Source organism: Arctopsyche grandis, chromosome 4, assembly GCF_051622035.1.
Source record: "Arctopsyche grandis isolate Sample6627 chromosome 4, ASM5162203v2, whole genome shotgun sequence".
NCBI classification, from domain to species: domain Eukaryota; kingdom Metazoa; phylum Arthropoda; class Insecta; order Trichoptera; family Hydropsychidae; genus Arctopsyche; species Arctopsyche grandis.
In genome coordinates this window covers 16,641,940-16,663,795 of record NC_135358.1, presented here as the reverse complement: position 1 = coordinate 16,663,795, position 21,856 = coordinate 16,641,940, and the positions used below count along the sequence as shown (strand labels likewise).

The following is a 21,856-nucleotide window of genomic DNA, read 5'->3' as shown; positions in this document are numbered from 1 at the left end:
AACGGTCTCGGAGACATTCCATTACAAATCGACCATATAAATTCCCTGTTGTTGTTCAACGGCAAAGAGTTTGTCTACACTCGGGAGAATAATAAAGACGTCCAAAAAATTGCGTCTAAATCTATGCCCGTTTGTGCCGAAGATAAAAGGGAAACATTCTTGGCCGCTGCACCGTTTTCAATCTCCAACCGAGACCAGGCTGGCAAAAAGACTACCGATTCGTACCTCTATTCACCCGGAATGGGAGAGGTAAACGATCAACCTTCCGGTGTATTCCGTATCTTTATAATATACGGTGTTTAATAATTATTGTTCATATTCTCAGGTACCCGTTATGGATGTACCACTCGACTTGCCACATTTGTCCGGCATCGCCGGCGACATGCAATTCTTATCCGAGGCTGATCTCAACATCGCCCCGTCTGCCACCTTCGCATCTCTTCCGACCGATGCCGCTATTGTACCACCGAACGAGGTGGCTGATGAAACTCCTCAACCGGTCAAAGTTGATGTATCCGAGATGGTAGTGGCGAACGAGGCTGAAAGTCAATCTGCAAAGGTTGGATTGGTTTCCGGTGATGTTCTGCCGAAGATCATGCCTCCTCCACCGCCACCACCCCCGCCTCCTCCACCAGTACCCGAGGACGTGGTGTTGGATATATCTGAACCGGATTCGCAGACCAGTGCTAATTCTCAGTCAGCTAGGTGATTATCATTTCATTCAATCTGTATGCTAGTTGGAGAGTTATATTTATGCTTAATTCGAAGTTGTACTATGCGTCGTACGTTGTTTGTTATCAAACATGTAGGGTTATCACTAAATAGATAAGCTATGTTTTCACAGTATACAATGGCTGTATTCATTCATATCAAATATACTAAACGCGCAGTATATTATCAAATTCGTTATAGTTTGATATGTTGCCGCTTTGAGTAATTCGGTTAGGATTTTATTGAATGTGGAGCTTATTATTAATCTATTTTATGATGTGTTGAAGTTACGAAAAATTTTTAGCTGTATGTACTTTTACTTTATATATTTTTGTAGTTTGTTATCAAATTAGTATCATTTGAAAAGGGATGTTGTAAAAATTTTAGGGACCCAATTTTAAGATGCATGGTTTTGTGGGGGATTAGGATCGTCATACATGAGAGATAATTGAAACAATACTTTATTTGTTTTTCAAAGTTTTTCATTTTAATGTCATTTTTAATTAATTTTACACATTTAAAAATAAAACTTAATATTTAGTGGACCTCATTTTTCTTTTATGACTTCCTTAATCCTAGCAGGCATGGATTTTATCAGTTCTTCTATAATGCATCGCGGCATTTCATTGTACCACCCATTATAAATGGCATCTTTTAATTTTGACGCAGTGTTGATCTTCACTTTGCTTAATCGGCGTTTTATAATCATCCACAAATTTTTTATCAGGTTCATATCGGTGCTTTTCCAGGCCATGGTAACGTCGTGACTCCCATTTTCTGTATACATTTTTTACCTACAAAAAACCATATAATTTTTTTTATTAATAAGTTTTTGATCACTGGCATGGTGCGGATACGTCTTGGAATATTACTTCACCGCATTATGAAACGATGGGACAAAACTTTCTTCCAATATTGATTTGTACATCTCTCCATTCACAAAATCAATTTTAAGACAAAGTTCTTCAATCCCGTAGTATGAAAAATATTGTAAATATTGTATTAAGGGATATTTTATTACTTCATTTGTGAACTTGTTAAATCATATACTTGATTTAGGAAGAAACCTGCACGAGTGCCTCGCAACACTTCATCGTCTGAACGGTAATTGTTTTTCAAGTTCAACAACTATGATTTTTTTTTTCTTAACCCTTTGACTGCTACAACAATGATAAATCGTTGTTTTGAAATAGGCGAAGATTGCTACGACGATCGTTGTTGTTGTCATTAATTTTCGTATTTCAATACTTTCTTTGAGTCGCCAGCGCATCAGTGGCAAGAAACATTTTTTTTATATACGTATTTATATTTATTTTTCAATCATGCTTTATAAATATTTATCAATTTTTTAAATAAAAGCTCTTCAATTTCGGGTTCATCATCAAAGTAAATTTCGGGTTCGTTGTCAATGTCATATAAGGAGTTATTACTTGGGAATTGATTATTGTCGATAAATTAATTTTCAGAATCAGTAGAGCTGCTGATTTGTCGAGTTCCTCGGCGAGGAGCTATTATTTCGCTTTCATCACTTTCACTGTCCGATATCATTTTGCAGAGTTAAAATAAATGGCAAAAAACATTAGAAATCCGCTTTCAATTATATAGGTCACGAGACGTCACGAATTCGTGCAATCAATCAAATGCAACTGAAATGCATACAAAATGTTTATGATACATGTTGAAAAATTATTTGATTATTAGAAACTTCGCATCCTAGTGTGTCTCGCTCACACGTACACAATTAAAACCAAGAAAGAAAGAGAGAAAGACCGCTACCTGTTTCGAATATATCGCATGTTGTAAGGATTCATCGATGTCTAAAAATAGATTGTTGAAAAAAATAGAGCGTCGGAAAACAATCGTCAAAACTTATTTAGTGTATATATGTAGGTATCTCTTTCGCATGCACGCATGTAAAAGCAAGACAGAAAGAGAGAGCACTGCTTCTTAAAAATGTATATAAAGTATTATAAAAATTACGAGCGTTCGGCGAAGTAAGTATGTAAAAAAAAATATTATATTTATTTTTTTTCAAAATAATTACAAATGTTAGCATTTTTCGCTTGGACATTGAAAAACCTCGTAGCAGCCAAAGGGTTAACACAATGAATGAAATGCTTGTCTCGATTATGTGCATCATCAATGATTCCGAATCTATGTTTTCGTCATAACATTTGATTTGAATATACTAATAATTTATTACTTTATCTCTTCTGAGAAACTAATATGCTGTTTAATCTTATGGACATATAAATGTGATTATTACAATAAATTCAATATGCCCTGTAATATTTGTCAAGTTTGACTCGCATACTAATTGATGCTATAATTAGAGTTATCAAGTTCCCTGAATTATACCGCAAAACTCCCGGAATAAAAATGAATTTTGTTTGTGCGGTGGAATCCCTCTATATCGTTTTCTTGCAAATTTTCTATTCAATTTTTTTTGTGCAAATCATCATATTGAGTTATATTAAAAAAAAAAAACGATGGGATTGAGTATTTCAGTTATTTTGAAAACTCTAATGCTTTTTTTTTTTATCTAATGTGATTAAATATCATTTTACAACTGAATTTTATTTCTTTGCAGATAAATAAATAGTTAAATTTTGCACGATTAAAAATTGCCTAATGATGGACGCGTTCTACAATTTTCCTTTGATCGCTCAAGACTTACGACAAGAAGAATATGTAATACAAGTAGCTGATTCTCTTCAATATTTATCGAGTATTGTCGATGACATTTTTCAAAAAATCAATAAAAGAATCGATGAAATCGTATGCTAGTTGGAGAGTTATATTTATGCTTAATTCGAAGTTGTACTATGCGTCGTACGTTGTTTGTTATCAAACATGTAGGGTTATCACTAAATAGATAAGCTATGTTTTCACAGTATACAATGGCTGTATTCATTCATATCAAATATACTAAACGCGCAGTATATTATCAAATTCGTTATAGTTTGATATGTTGCCGCTTTGAGTAATTCGGTTAGGATTTTATTGAATGTGGAGCTTATTATTAATCTATTTTATGATGTGTTGAAGTTACGAAAAATTTTCAGCTGTATGTACTTTTACTTTATATGTTTGTAGTTTGTTATCAAATTAGTATCATTTGAAAAGGGATGTTGTAAAAATTTTAGGGACCCAATTTTAAGATGCATGGTTTTGTGGGGGATTAGGATCGTCATACATGAGAGATAATTGAAACAATACTTTATTTGTTTTTCAAAGTTTTTCATTTTAATGTCATTTTTAATTAATTTTACACATTTAAAAATAAAACTTAATATTTAGTGGACCTCATTTTTCTTTTATGACTTCCTTAATCCTAGCAGGCATGGATTTTATCAGTTCTTCTATAATGCATCGCGGCATTTCATTGTACCACCCATTATAAATGGCATCTTTTAATTTTGACGCAGTGTTGATCTTCACTTTGCTTAATCGGCGTTTTATAATCATCCACAAATTTTTTATCAGGTTCATATCGGTGCTTTTCCAGGCCATGGTAACGTCGTGACTCCCATTTTCTGTATACATTTTTTACCTACAAAAAACCATATAATTTTTTTTATTAATAAGTTTTTGATCACTGGCATGGTGCGGATACGTCTTGGAATATTACTTCACCGCATTATGAAACGATGGGACAAAACTTTCTTCCAATATTGATTTGTACATCTCTCCATTCACAAAATCAATTTTAAGACAAAGTTCTTCAATCCCGTAGTATGAAAAACACCCCCAAACCATTTGGCTGTGAGGGCGCTTTCTGCCTATACAAAACTGTTTTTATAAGTTTTGGTCCATTGAAGACGTTCTCCGTGAAGGTGGTCTCCGAGCGTAAAAGCCACCTTCTCTCAATGCATACTTCAACCCTGTGAAGTATGCATTTCAAATTGTTACATTTTCACTAAATTTGCAGTTTAATTATCATTGATTGAATGTTTTCGTAAATTTTGTTGCATTGACATTTCCAATATATTTTTCCGTGAAAATATAGAAAATTTCATTTTTTAGCAAAATATCAAACAATCGTACGTTAAGAGTCATAATATGCTCATACAATCGACTTGTATTCTTCTCGGAATGCAAATGAAATACAAGCCTTGATTGTTCTTTGTTTTGATGAATATTCTTCAAATTATATGATTGTAAGGCGTTGAACTTACGATCGTAATGCCGAGTTGAAAATATTTACTTAATTTAATTGTATTTTTAGAAAAACTTCAAAGGCAGTGACGCAACCTAGTTCAAAGTCAATTCCAACCGATGATCGCTCAAACTTAATGGAAGCTATAAGGCGAGCGGGAGGTTCAGGAAAAGCAAAGTTGCGACCTGCTTCAGAGGCTGGCAAAGAGGAAGAGGTGAAGTTCAATTCTATTGAGTAAAATCCTTATATTTTTATTTGTAATGTAAATTAATTTAGAATTTTCGTACCGCAGAAACCAAAGTCGTCTGCCCCCGGTGGAAATGATTTGATGGCCGATCTGCATGCGAAACTTTCGATGCGCCGAAAGGGGATATCTGGAGACAGAGCTAAAGCTTCGGACGGATCAATTCTCAGTGTAATATCGGCAATGATACCGCAGCCGATTTCGAAAAGCGTAGATCAGGCGAGCCATGCCGAAGCTTCTTCTGCCGAAGAAGATTGGGATTAATACCCGTCGCAAAAATACATTCCCATGTCTACATATGTATATGCATATGTGCGTTGCAATATTCTGAATTATATAAAATCGTTTTCTTATAGTCATATAGATATTATGTCGTAATATTCAATGTTAAATCTCTTTATGATTTAAAAAAAAAATAGGGTGTTGTTTCGGGCTCCATATTATTATTCATCTTTGTATTTTTTAATAATCAGCTTTGTATTACTTTATTCAATATGCTTGCATTAGTAAATTTAAGTAAAAAAATATGTAATCGAATATTCTATATGTGTGAGGAGTCTTGAGGTATGTGCTAAAACTATTTTTTTCGTTTAATTATTTCTTGCCAAAAGAGGAAAATCAACAAACGAGCGGTGAACAACAAAAGTGCAGGTCTTTCTAGAGTTTTTCGTTAAGTTAACTACATACGTAAGAAATAATAAATAATTTTAAATGGGGGTAAAATAAAATACAATATCAATGTTTTGCCAGAAGAAGTTCAGGCATACATATTTTGATACATACCTCATCTGTATATATTTGTTAAGAGTCAATTGATTGCCACGAACAAAGCATGCATCGCATATTGTTATGTACTTTTTTAGGATATTCTGTATACAAGAAAATCACTGTTAGCTTTATCATTAGTGTGTACATATTTATTTGGTTTTACTGTTGCGATCGAGTACCCCTATTATTGATAAAAATAAATAAAAACAGAAAATTTTACTACAAAGAAATGAGTCGCATGAAAAAATTTTGTTCAAACACTCCCATGTTATTTTAAAACTTGTACTGAAACCAATCTGTTTTATAGATTTTTAAGATTAACTTAAAAATGGAATCTGCAAACTATCATTTATCACGTTGGGGTGTTTAGTTATACAGTTTATTTATTATGACATCAATGTGTTATAAATGTCTTTTATATTTAACGTATAATCATTTTGGATTGTTTTAAATTTATATATGTATTTTAATGGTACTACTTTGTGTGTGTGTGTGTGTGCATTACATGCACACTAAAACTGTACGTAATATTTTCATGCCATTATTATTATATTATGTACGTAGTCGTACGTATGTAGGTACATATATGTATGTATGTATATGTGAAACTTATATTGGTGCTTAAGGATTTGTGCCTATTTGATTAACATTTAATTGCTGTATTATACGGCGGATAATGTCTTAATAGTAAATCAATTGAGTGGATCTCGACTTTGGAGACCGAGATATATGTATGTTATTTTTGAGCTTCTCGGTCGAGAGTCACCTGATTAATTAATCATGTGTGTGTGTAATCTTTTTATTGCATTTAATCCTGTAGTTCAAATACAATTATTGTTCCTCAGTTTATTTTAAGAAAATTGTCATTTTTACCCTTGTAAATATATAAATATATATATATATATATATATATATATATATATATATATATATATATATATATATATATATATATATATATATTATGAAGTAATTCTTATATATTGTTAAATTTCGTCCACGTTAGACTAGCTGTCTAATGAGCATTGTCAATATATTAATAAGTATGGAATTTTAAATAGTTTGTGAATTGAAGATGGCTTAAAAAATTATACGATTTTCAATTGATAAAAGTAATTTACTATTTGTAGAAGATTTAGGCTGTCAATTTTATTTGTAAATATTAATCGATTATTTTCCATGTCAAAATTTAATGTTATTATTATAATTATTATTATTATTGCATGCTTTTTAGATATTGCACAGTATGTATAGTTTTTACAATTTTTGTAAAACTTAATTTTGACTGACCGTTATGAAAAATACATATATTTTATCGAATTGCTTTTCTTGTATTCTCAATTATTTAATTATTAAATATCTATTATGAATATTTTTAGACAAAAGAAAACTTGGATGACACTGTATATAAAATTTATATTGGAAGACTTTAGATAAAGAAATTATTTATCAAATGATAAGGAAATATCTTTTTGAAATATTTATATACGAGTAATCTAATTCTGGAAAAATTGTAAATGTTTTCATCTTAAGTAAAACAAATTTTATGAATTTTTTTTTCACATACATATATTTTATGTAATTAACAGGCAGGAGATTTTTATAATCGTATGTAATTTTATATACTTTAACGTATGTAAAATGTGTGTTTAGAGGGATGCTCAAATGGGAATACAAATTCGATTATTATTTTAATAAAAGTTGTATTTTTAAACTTAATTTTGCCATATATTTTAATGATTGCTTTCATATACATACATAACATTGTAGGAAATGTATACGCTCGTAAGTACGTAGTGCAAAAAATATTCACGAACGCATTCGAGATAAGACTCTTTTTTGCACTTTTGATGTTTCCAATATTATATTGAATAACTAACTAGTCACGGGTGCGTTGAAAGCTTAAATGATTAGATAAAGCGACGATAAGCACACAAGAATAGCGAAAGTTGATGGCCTTCTCTCTATAATATCTACATGTGATTTTTTGATAAAATTTTGTAATGCATTTGTCGATAAAAATGTTTTAAACGAGAAATTTAGATTAGTATACAGAAAGAGTGACTGAACTATGTATGTTTGAAATAATTGTATGGATATACTCCAACACCTATTAAATACTAATAAAGATATATACTATATAAACTATCTGCTTTTATTTTCAATACATATTGAATCATCTTTTTGGGCCTGTGCCTGTGCTATTGTAGCTCCCTTTTCCTCCTAAATATATTTATCTCATCTCGAGGCTCAGAGTAAACCCCTCTTATAGGAGCTATTTTGTACTTATCCATAAATTATCTTTGATTAGTTTAAATCTATTACATATTATCTTTTTACGATTGTGACCCCCTAAAGTTTTCTATTTTTTCAAAGTTGTTTTTTGGCTTGTGCCTCTCTTTGAAATATTCTGTGGCCCATGTGGACCCCGGTCGAGAAACGCTGTATTAAATGATTAATAAATTATTTCTAAAAAAAATGTTACAAGATCCATTTACATGCATATTCATGCGTATTTTGCCATTTTCTGTAGAAAATAGTTAATACAGTGTTATTAACCATAAATGGATTTATAATTAACTTATATTAAAAAACTTTATATGGGTGATAAAAGCTGTTCCATAGCCTGTTCTGAATGTACATAACAAACCTGGAATTTCGGCCTCAGTTTATTTGTACAGTTAGATTAATTCAAAGTATTTTGTTCATTATGGAGACATCGCATTCTTTGGCTGAAAGCCAGAACGACAGTTTGTCCTTTAAAGAATACTTGAATGTTGAATTCAAGGCTCGTGTCTCACAGATTCAGTTCGTATGTAGACATGTTTTACTGGCGCATTATGTTTATGGTTGTGCAATGAATACATGTGTATTGTGTATGCCATAAATTTTTGATGATCTTTCATTATTTTTGTTTGTAATTTAAAAAAAAGTCTATTTCCATTTGTGAAGAATAGTCGTGACTTAATGATCTCTTTAGTGAGAAGCGGTCCACGGTTTTATCAGAGGCTATTTCCCGGGAACCGTTTATAATTGAGATAACTGGAAGCGGAGAAAACCCAGAGTGTGCGCGTGTGTTGTGTACGCATTGCAGAGTGTGTATGTGTGCGCGCGCATGTTTACGGTTCCAGGTAGCACCGCTGTTTATTTGTTGATTCGGCGAACTGTGTGACGTCACCGTCGCGGGTACGTCACGTGTCGCTCTTTTGCCAAACAGCGACACGGCTCACAGCCGACGAATCGATGCGTAAATTCCGATCTTTTTCAATTTATCGCTTTATTTCTAGCGCTTTTTGACATTTCCTGGCATGTATAAGGCGTTATTTATTATAAAGCGCTATTTTAAAAATTTATTGAAAATTATGGCGCGAAATGGCGTTTCTCTTTTCCCCGGTCATGAAACGGGTAAACGGACTACTAGTCATATGTGAACCAGTTCGATGCGGTGCAAACGATCGACAAACGCCAGATAGACTGAACCACAGATTAACGACACGTTTACCTTAAGCGTGCGCACTGCTCGCACTTACACTAAGCGAAATCTACCCGAAGTCCCGACATACCTACTCTGTATACGTTCTGTGCTTCTGATACTTTAGTTCCGAATTTTGACTTATTTAACTCGCCAGAAAGATCCAACTCAATTTTAATAATTGCATCTGTGCACATCGAAAGGTTACTCTTCATCTGATGTGCAATTTTTCATTCGTTAAGTCGAGAATTGCGTTTAAAGCAGCCATCCAGTTAATCTGTGGTTCAGTCTGTCTGGCGCTTTTCGATCGTTTGCACCAAACCCGAACCAGTCACAGGACAACCGGTTGCTCTAGATCGGTCACACGTGATCACCCGTCACAAGAAAATTGGTCACACCCTAAAATCGGTCACGAGAAAACTGGTTGACCGATTTTAAGGTGTGACCAGTTTTAGTGTGACGGGTGATCACGTGTGACCGGTTCACATTTGACTAGTAATCACCGAACCCAAGAAACGTGCTTGAATTGGAATCAAAACGCCAGCTGATTCAAGCAATGTCAAGTGTAAAATATCACAGGTGATTTTACAATATGTAAGGATGATGACGCGGGTCGTTTTGACCCACAGGTCATAGGTTGATGAACATTACGCTTCGCCATTATCGGTCAAAAATTTTATATCTGTTAATTTTGATAAGCTTGTTTGGTCTTTCTTGTTTAAACTTTTGACCTTTTCTGTTTGTAAACTAATCATATTATTAATTGATTATTTTAGAACATTTTAATGCTATCTTCTTTTATGATATATTTATTATCGTTTAAAAGTTGTTGACATCACTATTTGCAGAATTTTAATCTGCTAATTTCGTCGAATCAATCTACTTAATGTCCTTCCTTAGAACTAAGCATTCTTATCGAAACTTTTGACCCTTTCTGAATAATCTTCTGTTTGTAAACTAATCATATTATTATTTGATTATTTTAGAACATTTTAATGCTTTCTTTTACGATATCTTTACTATCGTTTATAAGTTGTTGAATATCACTATTTGCTGAATTGTGTTGAATCAAGCTTCTCAATAGTACTTCATTAGAATTAAATAGTTCTTATCGAAACTTTTGAAATTTTCTCAACAATAAAAAATTATTGAGAAATTTTATATAATTGTTTGATTATTTTACAAAATCTCAACGTTATCCCCTTTTACAATGTTTATAAAATATAAAAACATTAAATTAAAGTCTTAATGCAGTGAGTTTTTTTTATATATACCATATTAGCCTGAATACGTTGGAAATGGATTTTTTTACCCAAAAATACTTTTCTGTAAAAATCATTTACGTTATATTATATTTGAACTTCAGTGAAAAACAATAATTTTGAGTTAATACAATTTTTATCTTTTTTATCAGTTTTTATCTTTATTTTATTTTTTTCTTAAAACTGCCATTCAAAATATGTACAAACATCAGTCGTGTTATATATTCAGGCTAGTAAAAATTAAGAGAATATAAAAGTCACGAATTTTATATTATTAAAAATGTAGTAATTGATTGAAAAATAATAACTTTATGTACATATATATGTATATTATTACAAATATTTGAGATATAAAATCTATGAAAGAATCTTATTGCAATCATAAGAAAAAATATTTAAGTATAAATATTTTGTAATTACACAACGGAAAATAATGATTTTTAAAACCACAATCCGTCTTCTGGTTCCTCTTCACTGTCGGTCACTTGAAGGTCATCTTGAATAGCCGGTTCATTCTAAAAAATAAAACAAAAACGAATGACTAGAAAATGACCCAATAGAATTAACTTTATGGAAAAAATTCCACATAAGAGTAAATTCGGTACCCGATATCGAGTACATACATAGGAGTAAATTAAGTACCTGATATTGGGGTTGCTCCTCGGGTTCTTGTTTTAGAGGAATATCCATGGGTTGTTGAATAATCTCAGATGGATCTTGTTCTTGATATGACATTGCGCTAGGCTGTATGTGACATTAAAATAATATTTTAAATGAACTGTACATTAAATCTCTTTTCATTTGATACGTTCAATACTTACATTAAATTCTTGATAATTAATTTTAACATCAGTGTTGTCATACTGCCCACTCATATCAAAATCGTAATTCACCCCATCAGAGACATTGTAGTCAGTATTAGCAACTGGATAACCTAAACCAATAGCTTGGTGATCCATAGAAGTTGCATTTTCTTCATATGGTACACCTTCAACATCATCATACGACTCAATTGGAATGATTTCCCTCTTCACAGAAGTTCCAGACACCAAAAAGTCCGATGGATCATAATTAGGATCCACATCCAATGAACCATCATCTAAAATTTTATTTTCAAGTTTAATTTTCCATACATACGTATATGGTTAATTAATTTTCTGATACGTTGTTTAACTTTACCTGGATTGTGGCAATATGGTAAGTTTGACAATTGCACCATTGCCTCTGCTGCATCTTGTTGTTGAGCAGGATCCACTTCTTCAAAATCTGAGCTTTCACTACCGGAAAATTGCAAATCTGTAAATCATTAAACAAGTTAGATAATACAAATGGGAGACAAAATTCAAATTATTTAAATATTTTACCATCTTCAAGACTATTATCATGGGATTTTCCTGCTTTATTCTTCGACCTTTTAGGCGCTCCTAGAATAAAAATAAATCACACTTCTTATTTTGAATCTTAAGCCTTAATATTTATTGATTATACTACTTACGCCCTTCACCACCATCGAAAGGTTTATGTTTTTTAGGTTTATCTTGTGTGCTTGGACCGTCTTCTCTAGGTTCACCACCAAAGGCGTCCTCTTCTCGGTCGACATCACCATCATCATCTAATAAATCAGCATCTTCCCTCATTTTCCTCTGAACCTTAGCGATGATTTCTTCTAATTGTGTCACTTGATCTCCCAACTTTGAAAAAATAAAAATGAATAAACAATGTTTTTTCTTCTTCTTTAACTTCCATCATTCAAGATGATTTAAGAAATAAAATAACCTGATTTAAAGCATCACGAGTGACGCTGAGCAATGTCTGGGCTTGTTGAGTGAAAGTAGATTGAGCCCCATTGTATGCTTCACAATTGCGACAGATTAATTCAATATCTTGCAAAAATTCTGCACGATTATGATATTTGTGTGCTAGTCATAAAAATGAGTACAAGTTAAAAATGCACATTAAATATATACATATGTAAGAAAATATTAAGAATTAATTACCTTGAATTTTCTTTCCAATTGTATCAAGATCCATAGGATGTTTTATGACATTATAGTAGTCTTTGACTTGTTTTTTATTAACCGGTTTCAAGAAAGGCCATGCTTCAGACATTCCTTTCAATTTCGTATTCAATAGATTCTCTAATATGAATGATAGTGCCACCTATAAATAAATAAAATAGTAAAGAAAATAATTTCGAATTCAAAAACATTCAAAAAAATTTATTGAATTATCAACCTGATCATTGTCATCCAAAAGAGGATTGATAGCTTTTTCCAAGCGCATCAACTGATCTTCCTTTTCAGTCAACAGTTCTACACAACGAGCCCACATTCTCTGAGCGGCTACAGTCAAACTACTTTTATTTCCTGTTTAAAAATATAACCATGTTATTTAATGTCATAATATACTTTTACTAGTGCATATGTATTAAAAAAATATTACCATTATACAAAGTGGAGTTATCTACTATTTGATTAACATCAGCAAGAAATTCTTCACGACTCTGATAGCGTTTCTGTCTTAAATTATCACGAATGGTCTGCAGATCCATAGGCCTAGTTACAATACGATAATAATCTTCCACCAACTAAAGAAAAACAAGAAAATTCATTGAAATTTTTGCATACGCACTTTTTAATTGAATACATTTTTCTTTTACGGGAACAAACCTTAGCATTAACAGGAAAGAGGAAGGGTTGTACATCAGGCAAATGACGCATATCATTTAGTACATCTTCAAGCATGGATGAAAGGGTCACCAAAGGATCTGTGCGACGACGTTCAGCTGGACGACGGACTGGGTAATAATCGGACTCGGATATTCTAGCTTTTCTATTGATGCCAAGAAGACTGGTGTTGCTACGAGCGCCAGCTGCATCTTTGGGTAAACGCAGCATCATACTGCGACGTTTCATTTCTTCAGCGTGCTACAACGAAAAATATAAATATATTTATATAAAAAAAAAAACTGAATCAATGAATAAATCCGTAACACAAGAGATTGAAATATACTTTTATAAGCTTGCCGCTGAGGGTTACTTTAGTATCTTCGAGATTGACTAATTCCTCATCGTCTTGATTGAATTCCCTTTGAATTTCTTCTTCTTGCTCCTCGGTGAGCGCTACATTCATATTACCAGATGATCCAGAGTATAGCGGACATGCTTTATTAGTACGCATATGGCCGACTTGTCCACAAGCTCCGCACTATAAGAGTATAGACAATATTTAAAATATTACAATATGTATGTATGTTAAATTTAATATATGTATGTTACCTTCAGTTTAAGATCGGGTTTCAATTTAGCACGACGTCGCTTTGGAGACACATCTTCCTGTTTGATGCGATGCAGAGGTAAAAGTCCACTAGCAGGATCAATACTTGTTGATGCACCACTGCCTATAATGTAATGTTATCAATTGATTAAAGAAAATTTCGATTTGAAATTGTGATTTTGATGGAATCATACTATTACAGTACCTGAATTACCACTGCCCATATTCTGTTGGAGCAGTGCTGGTGTCGTTGTATTACCAGCCAAGCGTTCACGTTCTTGATTTCTTTTGATACGACGAAGTTGCTCCTATAAATTTTTGTACACATAAGTAAAGTTGTGTTTAACATGATTTAGCATGTATAATATAAGATTAAATGTATTTGGTACTTGAATTCTTCTTTTCTCTCTTTTCATTTCTTCCTTTTGTGCATCATCCAAAGTGGCAAATTGTCTAATAAAAGAGTCATCTTTTGTTTTTCGAATTTTAGTATAGGCTTCTATTACAGGAGCTTTACGCACTATTTCCACTCGAGTGTATTCTTTGCCGGCAGTATTTCGGAATGTTCGAACTATGCGCAAAACCCTGCCAGCTATGATAATAAAAATTCAGTATAAATAATAAACAACATTCATTAATACTTTGCATGATTGAAATACAAAACTATCTACCGTGTGATGTATTAGGTTGTTGATTAGCGTCACGTGCACGAGGTTTATTTTCTGATTTGCCGAGGATTAATAGACGTAACTCGGCAAGTTCTGCTTCTTCACGTTCTAATGATAGCTAAAATATGAAAGAAAGTATTTTTAATAATGGACTTATTATTTTTTACACATTTAACTTGAAATACGGTACCTGTTCAGTAGTCTTTTTATTGGCGAGCATGTTTTCGAGATTTTTACCCATTTCTTCAAGATCTGATTCTTCACTCACAGAACTTTCCGCTTCATCTGTTGACAGCACTTCAGTACTCGACAATACACGATTTTGAAGTTCAAAAATTCTTTGGCATTCTTCCTTATATCTAAAAATAAATAAAATTTAAGTGTAAAAGCAAAAGCAGATAAATGAATAACATAAAGGGGTCGAAAAAAATCGTGGAAGAAAAATCGAGCAAAAGTAAACTACCACTTCCGGATGACGGGTGCTCACCAAATTTTATATACAATTTGGTATTAAGCTTAAACTTCTCGATATGAAATCTCAGTTCAATGCGCCGAAAGGTTTCCGAGAAAAATATAAAAAACCTCAATCCTCTAGAGCAGTGGTTCTCAAGTGCGGCCACGGTGGCCGCATGCGGCCACTAGTGGATTTTACTGTGGCCACCAGCGACTTAATAGTAAATAATACTAATATTTAAAAAAAATTAAATATATTTTAAAAACTACAAAAAAGTAACTTAACAATAATAGAAACCATGCTCATCATTGATAAACTAAAAAATATAGAGAAAAGCCTTGTGACAGAAGTTGAAAATGACAATTTTTCAATTTTATCTTCTGTTAGTGATCTGATAGATAAGATGACAGACACAAATTCAATATTAAAATTTAAAATAATAGAGTGTCTTAAATCTCTGAATCTGGAACTTGATAAAAGGTTCGAAGAATTGAATTTTTTTAAAACTGTTTCTTTTGTATCTTCCCCTTTTATTATGATGACAAATGAAAATTTCATAGTACTACAAAATAGATTAAAATCATTTTCAGTATTGAGATTAATTAACTGGGTTAACGTAAAATATGCATTATTAGAAATTAGTCATGATCAAGTACTTAATAACCATTTTAATAATATTTCGGTTCAAAAATTTTGGTCGGAAATATACGTTGACAATGAAAAAAACCAATATAAAGATTTGGCAACAATTGCTTTATTAATATTGTCTATTTTTCCCACTACCGTATATTGCGAAAGATCATTCAGTGTAATGCACTTTATTAAAAACAAATTTAGAAACCAGCTGACAGACGCAAACTTAGAAGCAGCAATGCGGCTTGCATTGGAAGAAAGGAGTATTGAGCAATTTCCATTTGCATTATTATTAAATAAATAGATACCAAAATGTTAAAATTTCTTTTATTTTATGAATAAATTGATCCACTTTTTTTGTAACTTTAATTTATTTGATTAAATTTGGTGCGGCCACCAGACATTTCCATGGGACCACTATTATCACCTGTGCGGCCACGGTAAAATTTCGCCTGAGAACCACTGCTCTAGAGTAAAAGTACTACTTCCAGTTGAGGTAAAAATATTTAAAAAATATAAATAAAAGGTATATAATTTATAATTATTACATCTAAAAAAAATTCAGTCTGATTCGGTTAGCGGTTTGAGAGACAACTGAATTCAAAAACTTAAAAAAAAAGAGGACACTTATAAGGGGAGGTACCATTTCCGGTCAACTTAAAAAAGCATGTGTAACCTTTCTTGATGTTCAGCGATGGAAAAACGGTTGCCTCTTGAAAATTTAGTCATTCCTTCTTCACCAGCTTTGGCCTTTTCGGTGGAGAGAGTTCTAACTACATCAATAACCTCCCAACGAGATAACTTTTTGATCTAAATTTAGAAGATGAAATAAAAATTGTATAAACGTTTCATGTGAATTACAGCAACAAAAATTAATAATACTTACCTCATCTTCCGGTACACCGAATTTTCGAAGCAAAGCCTTGGCATCATTTAAAGACAACCGACGAAGATCAGCATCAGTGCCCGTCACCGTACGTTTTTGCTGCTGATCCTGCTCCTCCTTACTCTGAATAGGCTTATTTGGTACTCGCACATAAGAAAAACCCTCACCACAACCAGTTGGATCCGCTGGTCCAGTTAATTGCAATAAACATTTACCACGCATAGCTTGAATGTATGCGCGTGTTGTGTTCCATGGAGCTACTTTAATCTATATGCAGAGTAATTTGCAATACAACAAAATGCAACATATGTATATTTAAATGTAATATAATGTGCGGTTGTGAATTACTAACTTCGTCGTCCATTTTTAATTGCATTTCTTCATCATCGTCTTCGTGCTGAGTGAATAAAAACTTTTCTCCATAACCAGCGTCTTTGAGACGTTGCTCAGCAGCAGCCATGCTAAAGTAAGCGCAGCATTGCTCAGGCGATACCATAGCTCTGATTTCTTCTTCAGAAGGAAGACGGAACTCAGGTTTTATAACCCACCTGAATTTAAATCAAAATATTTTCACAGTTTGTGCTTTAGCGGATTCAAACACTACATTATGGAAGTGGCATACATACCAATTTGAATCGAGTCCAGTTCTTTTGAAATCGGCACACAATTTTAAACGTTTACGAATCGATGACTCGGAATGAGCGGGAAAGGCTCGTTTTATATCGTCCATACGGATACGACGAGGTTTATCACGAGATTTCCAAAACAGTCTGTATATAAATACCTAAAAAAAATATTACATATTTATAATCACAATACGTGTATACATATGAGGTATTATGAAAAAAATTACAACAATTCAATACCTGTAGAAAATCTCTAACGAAATTATTAGCTCGTTTTGAATTTGGCCCGGGAACTTCATATAAGGGGCATTCTTGACCAGCCATAAATAGTGCATCTATTTCTCGTACGAAATATTGTTGCCTAATGAAAATATATGTAATTGATCAGTGTCGTTTTATTTGTAAAGTAATATTAAAAAAATATACTTATTTAATTTTACCTAGATCTGATAACTAGAAAATCAGTATTGGGTACATTGTGAGGATATATAGGAGTACGGTACATATTATTTTCAACGACTTGTTGAGATTGTCCAGGAGAAAGTATACCCAAGAATGGGGAAGTATGTGCGTAAGCTACCTCACCATATTTAAAGGGTTTTGGCCCGTTGTCCTAAAAATAAAAAAGGAAAATTTAAAATTCAATTAGCCCAATGGATTTAATATGTACACATATATCTCATAAAATTACTTTTCCAGTGATTCTTTTGTAATAATTTTTAATCTTCGAACACATTCCAACTTGATTGATAAGTGGAGGATGTTCCTCGCAAAATTCAACCAAAACTAATTCCCCATCACGGCCACTGAGATCGTCGACTGAACGCATAAAGAAAACATCCCCTCCGCCTGATGCCATTCTTTCAGATTCTCGTTGCTGAAATACATATATTATATTTAAATCTAAATGATTCGATACACGTGAAAGTGTTAGAAAAGGAGAGGGTATATGAACTACCTTAGCCTTTTTCTTGATATGTTTTAATAGAGGCGCAACGTGATGAGGGCCAGGAGTAGCGAGCACACCATGCGAGTATTTACGAAGAGCTGGACGGTGAAAGGCGCGCAATCTTGCAGGTCCCATGTGAGTTTGGACAACTGGAGCTCTCAGTTCCACGGCTGGAGTGCTGTGTTGTATTAATTGTACACCACCAGCTCTCAATCTCAATGTGGATGAGCGAGTTGCATAGAATCTGAGATGAAACACATGATAAAATGATTTATGTTATAATCTTATTATAATTTGATTTTAATCAAATTTGGTAAATACTAACATATCGTTTGAGATATTGAAAGGATCTCTGTCAGGTGATTTTGGCGGTGGTGGTGGGGCGTCTTCTTGTAATACATTAATCACACCAGCTTTTCCTAATAGTAGCTTAGATTTCTTTACGTGAGGATGTGGAATTTTTACCTTTGGTTGAGGACCACGTTCTACAATTTGAAATGAAAATAAATCAATAAACAAGAGCTGCAATTGAAAATGTAAAAATAAATCTCATGGTTCAACCTTGTTGAATTTTAGAAGGATCTATATCATCAGGTATGCCAAGAATAATATTTTCATCGTTGGGATCGAGAGTAAGAACTTTTGGTTCAGGAAGAGTTTTCATAGCAGTGGCATCCCAAATTACTTCTTCTTCCCATTGACCGTACACTAATTCTTCATTTTCAACAGGGAAAATACTGTACCAAGTGTCATCTTCACCGCTAAAAATAAATCAATGTATTTTTAATACAAAAAGTAACTTTTTAGTATCGAATGTGAATTTCAATCTGAAATTTTTTACGTAGGTGGTGGTTGTTTAGGTAGATGGGGTAGAGGAGCCCGGCCAGGATGCGAAAAAGCTTGTGCAGTTCTATTACCACTACTAGGTAACCAGCCAGCTGCATTTGTCTTGCTATTTAAACGGGCCATAACCTTAAAAGCAATCATAACAAATATTTCGAATATAACAAGTATACTAGTTATCGAAATGAATAAGAAACCTTTTGCTTTATTTCATTTCCATCCCACACAACATCGTCTTCCCACTGTAATTGAGACACCATCAAAAAAGCTTCATCAGGAAAAACTTCTTCTGGGATTGTTTCAAGTTCAGTTTCTTGCTGTGAAAATAAAAATATACATAAAATAATGACGACGTTGCGATGATAATTTTAGTATTCAAATAAAAAAATAATAATTACATTTGATACCTTAAGTTTGAAACCATAATTAAAACCTTCACCAGATTCTGGTACTTGAAGCATATCATACCACACTTGAGCTGGACCAAATCGCCAATGTGCCGTAGTTTGACGTTCATTATTATTATTGTTACTAAAATTGTTGTTGTTAGATCCACTACCTTCTTCCCAAGGCCTTAAAAATTAAAATAATTTAACAATCAATATATTCAAACTTGAGTAAGAAATATTCAAACTACAAAAGCAGACCTTAATAATTTTTCCTCATCATCCGAACACTGTTCAGTTTCAGTTTTAGGAACTATATTGGCAGTAGTTATATCGCTAGAAGCAGAGTCTGTTCTTCTACGTTTTCTTCTTCTCCTAACACCACGCCATATTTGAGGTAAACTTGATGCCTTTCCCGGACCAAATAATCGCGAAAAACGCAACACCTTTACAAAACATTGTTTTCAAGTCAAAATATAAAAATAGTTTTTATATACAAATGAGACGTGAGATATTACTTTTCCAACTCGGAAGTCTGGAAACAATTCAGTGACATCAACATTGGCATATTTTGATGGAAGCATAGCAGCCAAAGGAGTTTCCAGTCTTCTAGAATCTTTAGGTGACCTAAAAACATAACGAAACAAACATTAAAATGCACTTATCATTATTCTGCCAATATATCTCCATCTTATTACCCAGGTGGTAGAGGCGGCGGCATGAGATTTCCATCACCTTCCATATCACCTTCGTAGCCATCTTCATTAGAATTTCCATTCTAAAAAAATATCAATTAATTATGAATCACAGTGACTAAAACCTTATAATAAAAAGAAGAGCAAAAAACCTGATTCTCAATATCTTCAGCAAGTTCAGCAAAGTCAAAATAATCCACAGCCGATGGACTTTTCTGTTGATAATCTAATACAATAAAAACATGGCAGTAAATGGCGGTGACAAATCATCAATAAGTAGTTTATATGAAACATAAGGTTTAATACCATTTGCATCTTGTGAGTCGTCGTCGCCGGATTCAATTACCTCGGCCAAAAGTGAACCGAGCCCCAGCCGACCAAGCGAGCCAAGCATCCGTTTCGACTCTCCGTCCAGCAAATCATCGTCTTCTAAATGACCGCTATCGTCGATGTTTCCAAATAAGAAGCCTGTCAAATCCACTCCAGTGCCCTCATCTTCACAATCGCTGCCCACCATTTTCACGTTACAGATGGCGATTGCGCATTACAATGAAAGCATTCTCAATAAAACACGGAGCGTTCTAGTAGTAAAAAATATCAAATAAGTTCATTTTAAAGTAAACAAGACGAGTGGCAGCCGAACAACTTTGACAGTGAAGCGCCGCTCCCGGCTAAACACGCTTGACATTTATGTAAGTGTTGCCACTCGAATTAATTGATGTTGTTATTGTCATGACAAAAAATTATGATTTTTTTTATCATTTATTATGAATTTATGGTAATTGGACTATTCGTCACATTGCGGTGGTCACAAAGACAATTTTTGCCATGAAAATCGCGAATACACAATATTTGACACTCAAGTTCTCGTTTGTATGATAGTTATCGTTAGTATGATGGACTTTTCGGCTGCAAGATGTTCCGTTATAGAGATTTTAGTGACTTTGTGACCAGTAATCACCGAACCGAATTTATTTATTTATCTACTTACAGCCTCAAAAATTGAAAATGAACGACAAAGATCATTCTATTTAAATTTTATCCACAAATTCAACATATAATAAAATATATAAAACAAAAATTAAAAAAGAGAATAGAAATACAAAAAAAAAAATGAATTAAGGTCTGTTCATACCTATCCAGCACGACCTGTATCCTGCAGGTGTCATGCAAGTGCGGATAGTATTCTTTGGTACATTTTATATGGACGCGCATGAATGCGTAAATGCGCATGCGCGGATGGAGTATGAATATGTCCATATAATGTACCAAAGAATATTATCCGCACTTGCATGACACCTGCAGGATACGGGTCGTGCTGAATAGGTATGAACAGACCTTAATCCGATTTATGATTTTAATTATAAAGAAGAAAAAGATGCTTCCCTCATCGCGTCAATTAATTATTTATTAATTAGTTTTATACTAATAAATTAGATCAAAATACTTGTCCATTAATTTGTAGTCATTGATCATACTTCTAAGCTAATTAAGAAATTTGCGACTTAATGGTCATCAAAAGTGTTATTTTGATATGGTTTTGAATTAAAAACGATTTATTTAAGGAAATAAATCAGTAATTTACAATTTGGGCATTATGCATTTATTTATAGCAAGTTTTATTACATATGTATGTCGGAAGTACATATGTATATATGTCGGAAGTACATATGCATATATGTAGGAATGTTCATTGCCGATACAGATTCAAATGATCAAAAAATGTGGAACGCTTCACGATTTTGCGTGTCATCCTTGCGCAGGGGCCATGCTAATCTTCTCTGTATCGTTCCAATTTTAGTATATGTCCTGCCGAAGCAGGAC

At 33.0% G+C, this 21,856-nt stretch overlaps 2 protein-coding genes and 1 non-coding gene across 4 annotated transcripts; 1 reads left to right on the top strand and 2 right to left on the bottom strand.

The window, feature by feature from the left end:
• The first annotated feature begins 3,623 nt into the window (after positions 1-3,623).
• On the top strand, positions 3,624-6,074 carry LOC143911215 (WASH complex subunit 1-like). Its single transcript, XM_077430002.1, has 3 exons — positions 3,624-3,778; positions 4,940-5,084; positions 5,163-6,074. Exons 2-3 carry the CDS (start codon positions 5,007-5,009, stop codon positions 5,376-5,378), a joined length of 294 nt encoding a protein of 97 aa, XP_077286128.1. The 5' UTR covers positions 3,624-3,778; positions 4,940-5,006; the 3' UTR covers positions 5,379-6,074.
• A 4,621-nt stretch (positions 6,075-10,695) lies between these two features.
• On the bottom strand, positions 10,696-20,766 carry Taf1 (TATA-box binding protein associated factor 1). 2 transcript variants are annotated; one of them, XM_077430208.1, is made up of 35 exons: positions 20,339-20,766; positions 20,185-20,258; positions 20,036-20,115; positions 19,856-19,964; positions 19,599-19,783; positions 19,350-19,524; positions 19,149-19,268; positions 18,950-19,080; positions 18,670-18,869; positions 18,434-18,593; positions 18,118-18,352; positions 17,851-18,036; positions 17,600-17,772; positions 17,400-17,520; positions 17,160-17,317; positions 16,886-17,081; positions 16,534-16,800; positions 16,324-16,457; positions 14,751-14,919; positions 14,564-14,678; positions 14,282-14,484; positions 14,098-14,200; positions 13,895-14,016; positions 13,629-13,823; positions 13,286-13,543; positions 13,059-13,203; positions 12,852-12,982; positions 12,614-12,776; positions 12,393-12,535; positions 12,112-12,307; positions 11,981-12,040; positions 11,796-11,912; positions 11,438-11,715; positions 11,259-11,360; positions 10,696-11,131 (listed from the first exon to the last, which is right to left on the bottom strand). In XM_077430208.1, the coding sequence occupies exons 1-35, from the start codon at positions 20,547-20,549 to the stop codon at positions 11,057-11,059; spliced, it is 5,490 nt and encodes a 1,829-aa protein (XP_077286334.1). In that variant the 5' UTR covers positions 20,550-20,766; the 3' UTR covers positions 10,696-11,056. The 2 variants fall into 2 exon arrangements, with proteins under 2 accessions (XP_077286334.1, XP_077286335.1); XM_077430209.1 differs by having other exon boundaries at positions 19,359-19,524; positions 20,339-20,745.
• A 984-nt stretch (positions 20,767-21,750) lies between these two features.
• Positions 21,751-21,856, bottom strand: LOC143911428 (U6 spliceosomal RNA). Its single transcript, XR_013260574.1, has one exon. It is a non-coding gene; the product is annotated as a U6 spliceosomal RNA (small nuclear RNA).